Here is a 5,000-nt window from a genome sequence, read left to right as displayed (position 1 = left end):
TATTGCCTTTTCTGTGTCTGTAAACTTGTTTTTTTTCACTGTTGAGGGTTATATCTGCAGTTTGAATATCCCATAACTCATGAAAATACACAGGGATGAATCTTCACAAACTTCTCTGGCATGGCAATGTCAGTACTTCTTTCATTATTTTTAAGAATATAAATTAATGGCAGCTTACCTCCATTTTTTCTATGGAGTTGGCGTTGTTATTGTGTATCAACACGTGGTTGGTTTGATTAACTACCTGTTTCTGCACATGAGCTTAAAATCTAATCCTGGTACAAAGGTGTATTAAAAGTAGATCCTGGACGCTGCCACTGCGCATGCGTACTAGAGATCTGGATTAAGCTTAATTCTGGATTAACTTTTATGGCGCGTACAGAAGATGGTAATTGTTGTCCATGTTTCTTAGCCAAATTCTTTAGCGAATATTACACAGTGTTTGGAAGCTGTCTGTTTTAGGCATAATATCGTCTTGATGGTGTATTCTAGTTTACCTTAACTCTTTCTAATTCAGTGGTTTTAACTTTTTTTTTTTTACCCTCACGACGTCGTTTTCAGATTAAAAGAACACATATTCAATAAACTATATAAGTTTCATATACAGTAGTTTATACAAGCTTCATATATTTCTCGAAGGCATGGATAGTATATTCTTAAAATGACCAGTAACACAGTAACTATTCGCGTCCCACATGGAAACCACTGTTCTAATTAAGTCTTTTATGGTTGTTGTAAAGAAGCGTTAGATGGCCACTGTAGATCTATTCTGGTTCTTGTTCTATGGTTTCTCTTATTCGGAGTTATTTCATTATTTTCACGGTATTATTTATGTCGTCATTTATTCCCTTATTTCGGAGTATTTGATTAAAGTGACCGGTTTTGCAGTTTCAGACGAAGACCTTTTATACTTTTCCTTGTTCGTGTTCCAGCCATTTCTTTTAGACATCAAGTTGTTAGCGAATATTGCGATGTCATCAACAAATTGTAAATAATGTAGACTCTTTCTGTTATTGCTTATAATATCTTCTTTTGTCCCTTGGAATGAACCAAAAGATGTGTGTCCCAGGTACGATTCATTTCTTACTGTGGCTGTTCCGCTTTTTACGTATTCCAGTGTTGTATTTTCGGTGAGGCGGCATAACTCCGTCTTCTTCCGCTCCCTCCATGAATTGAGTGAAAATTTTGTCTGTGAATATTTTATAATATAATATACATAAACCTTGATATTTAAGATTTGTCGAAATCTCGCTCCGGATCCTGCTTGCTCTTCTGTCTGTTTCGAGATTCGATGATGGTAAATAACAATAAGAATATGATGATAATGATAATAGCAAGGAAAATATATTGATAATATCAACAATGGCGAAAATGAATGATAATAATAATCATGTTAAATGAATGATTATTATTACTCTAATAATCATCATCAACATAAATTATAATAACAAAAATATTAAGAGACAGCAACAGACAGTCCCAAGTATCACAGACAGCGTTGGTGCCTTGTCACTATAAATTGGAAAGGAAACTGCAAATATTTCGTTTTAATGTTTTGCCATTCTTGATGACTTCTCCAGAAAAAAAAAAAAAAAACTTTGATCTTTAAATTTCTTTCCAGGACTTCGAGAAGTTTTTCTGGGTAAGGCTATTTAAGAGAAAGAAAGTTTCACGTTTGTTAAGGATTTCTTTTTATTAATCGAATCTAATTGCTTGTGTTATTCAGCTTTTTGTATAATTGCAAAATAACCTACTTTGAGACGGCATGGTTTTATTCATGATTCTTTCTTTTTTATGTATATTTTTTGAAGTATATATATATTTTTTTTCTCTCTCTGTCTCCGGAATTTTTTTTTTTTAAACAATAGTCCTTCTGGATTTTCTTATTTCTATAATTTCACTGTATTTAACCTTCTCGCTTATGGATACTTTCCGAATTCACTCAAGGAGATATATTCGGGATTTTTGTTATGTTATCCAGGTACTGAACATTTTCCTTGATGCTTCACAACCGCCGGAGAGGTAAATGATAAGCTCAGTTTCTGCTGCATATCTTTTTATTTTTTTTTCCATTTTCTACAATTTCTCTGTTTGTTGATAATATCCATTTAAGGTGATATGATGCCTTTATTATCCGCTCTGTATTATATTTCGTCTATTTGTTATTTGTTGATAGGATTACTAAAACATTTTACTATTGTCTTGATGTACATGTAATTGATAAAATACAATACTCCTTGTCTTAACAAAGTAATTACCTTCTTACGTGTTCAACAAAGCATCCAGTCTATAAATTTGTAAAAGTCTGTGCTATTCTTTTATAGTCATAGTAACTAGACTTATAAGATAACTTAGATCTTTTAGTGATTTTTTTTCTTCTTCTTTCTCGTAGCAAAGAAAAAGGATTCTCTCACACGCTTCCTCAAATGATCCTTTTTCTTTCCCATGCCAAGGACTCATCTCCAAATCCTCCCCCAGAGACGCAGCGGTGGAGGAGGTCAATGACAGCTACGAGTACTTCCTGGAGCTCGCTTATGCCAAGGAGGTGGAGGCTGACGCGTATCTGCAGGATGAAGACGTAAGTTAACTCAAGGGCCTAAGCTTCTGTTCATGAGTAACATATCCATAGTATGTCGTAATGTTATTTGTACATACTGTCATGTCTTTGTAGCTTCCCTTGTTTTAAACAGGGTCTCGTGTAAACTGCTTCTTGATTTGGAAGCATAAAGGAAGATTTTACAGTAGGGTGTCATTCTCAGAAAAGAGAGAGAAAAAAAATCTTTAGAAAATGAAAAAGACGGGACAGTATGTAAGTACGCTTCTTGGTTTGAGAGCAAGATAAAGGCCAATTTAGATTTAAGAGTTGGGTGCAATTCTTGGAAGAGGGAGAAAAATACCTTAGAGGAAGAACAAAGACATGCCAGTATGTAAGGTTGTAGTGCGTAGTTGGAAAATACCATGCATATGCGACCGACGAGGACATGGGACTCCCAACCAGTGGGTAGTCAGTAGAGTGGGTAGAAGGTGGATCGATGATGGATCTCCATATTGTGGAGTATTTAGCGGTTCGGTTATATTTACATGTTAATTTTAGCGACTGGTTATGCGGGTGTGTGCAGAGATAAGAACAGTGCTCGTGATTGATAAGACGGTATGTGTTACAGTGTTTTCAAGTGATATATTCATGGTTGCGTTCAGATTTATGTATTATTTGTATTCTGTTCATCCATTCGACATTTATTTTCTTATTTACTTACGTTCACGATTACTTCAATGATGTTGAGCCGAAAACTGTTTTGACTAGTTTGAAAGATGCGGAATGAATTTTGTTAATGTTAATATAGGTCTAAATACAAGCATTACAAATCACATTGCAGGGCTTGGAGGACGGACCCCTAGAAGAGGAGATAGACAGAACGGAAGTTTTTACAGAAGAACCGAGCATCATCTACACTGCTCAGTGCCTTTTCCCTCGCACCGGCTGGTCGAATGTGTACAGGTATATCAAGCTTTGATTCCATTTTCTCTCCGTATCTCCCGGTCTTCCCACGCCCCCTCCCTCTATCCTCTGTTCGTTAGCATCCCTTAGTCTGCAGGGCGCGTCTCACCCTCCAGCCTCCTCTCTCTCTCTCTCTCTCGCCCACCTGCAGGGGGAGCGGCGTGTCCTGTGTGGTGGAGGGCCTTTGTCCGGGGCAGGAGATCACCATCAGAGTCAGATCGTCCGAGGAAGGGAGCGTCTCGCCTTGGTCGACGATCACGCTCAAAACGAAGAGGAGGTTTATGGGTGAATGGAGTACTGGTTGAAATCCGAGAGAGAGGAGTAAGAATGAGAGAGAGAGAGAGAGTGATGGGAGAGAGAGAGAGAGAGAGAGAAGAGAGAGTGGAGGGAGGAGAGAGAGGAGTGATGAGTGAGTGAGTGAGAGAGTGAGGAGAGAGTGAGAGGAGAGAGTGAGAGGAGAGAGGAGAGAGAGAGGAGAGAGGAGTAGAGAGGAGAGAGAGAGAGAGAGAGAGAGAGAGAAGACAGACAGACAGACAGACAGACAGACAGACAGACAGACAGACAGAGACAAAGACAGACAGACATAGAGACAGACAGACACAGACAGACAGACAAACACACAGACAAACACACAGACAGGCAGACAGAGACAAAGAAATGGACAACATATAGCGTGATAACTTTACGGCTGCTGTAATGAAAGGCATGCTTCCAAAACCAGGATCTGATTCCCCACAAGCAGCAGTGTCCCCTTCCTCCCTTTGAACAAATAACATGCTTCGAGCGACAGGTGTGTTGCCTCATGTGATAATAATGCTGCCTTGTATCCCAGGTACCGTGCCTCTCCCGTCGTGGTGTTGAATCTCGTGTGCCAGGTGCTAGGTGCTAGGTGCTGTGCCTCTTCTGCCGTGGTGTTCAATCCCGTGTGACAGGTGCCTCTGTTACAGACGTCCCTGGAAGCGGCCACGACCTGGTGGAGGCGGTGAGGGAGGACAGTGCCACGCTCGTCCGAGAAGCCCTTGCTGAGCTCACGAAATTCTCACAGTACGTGTGGCGGACTGTAATCTGGTTTACAGTATCCTAAAGAATAGAAAATCTCTCTCTCTCTCTCTCTCTCTCTCTCTCTCTCTCTCTCTCTCTCTCTCTCTCTCTCTCTCTCTCTCTCTCTCTCTCTCTCTCTCTCTCTCTCTCTCTCTCACCCCTCTCTCTTCTCTCCCTCCTACCCTCTCCTTCCTCTTCTCTCTCTCCTCCCTCTCTCTCTCTCCTCTCTCTCTTCTTTCTTCATCTCTCTCTCTTGTCTTTTCTATCTATCATCTTCTATCTATTTTCTATCTTCTCTCTCTTCTCTCTCTCTCAATCTGTCTACTTCTCTCTCTCTCTCTCTCTCTCTCTCTCTCTCTCTTTCGCCATATTAACTAGACTAATAAGGTTTCTAAAAGGTTCGTTATTTCTTTTCCCCTCTCTCTCTCTTCCAATCTCTCTCTTTCTAATCCCCTACCCC

At 39.8% G+C, this 5,000-nt stretch overlaps 1 protein-coding gene across 1 annotated transcript in view; it reads left to right on the top strand.

The window, feature by feature from the left end:
- The window catches only part of LOC119568622 (fibronectin type 3 and ankyrin repeat domains protein 1-like), a 21,371-nt gene that overhangs the window by 6,249 nt on the left and 10,122 nt on the right, over window positions 1–5,000 (top strand). The window contains exons 3-6 of the mRNA XM_037917158.1: window positions 2,479–2,578; window positions 3,378–3,499; window positions 3,651–3,772; window positions 4,447–4,543. Of these exons, the coding sequence (XP_037773086.1) occupies window positions 2,479–2,578; window positions 3,378–3,499; window positions 3,651–3,772; window positions 4,447–4,543 (441 nt within the window). The remainder of the gene's footprint in view (window positions 1–2,478; window positions 2,579–3,377; window positions 3,500–3,650; window positions 3,773–4,446; window positions 4,544–5,000) is intronic.

This window comes from Penaeus monodon, chromosome 4 (assembly GCF_015228065.2).
Source record: "Penaeus monodon isolate SGIC_2016 chromosome 4, NSTDA_Pmon_1, whole genome shotgun sequence".
Lineage (NCBI taxonomy): Eukaryota > Metazoa > Arthropoda > Malacostraca > Decapoda > Penaeidae > Penaeus > Penaeus monodon.
Note: the sequence above shows the minus strand (reverse complement) of the source record. Positions and strands in the feature narration are given on the sequence as shown.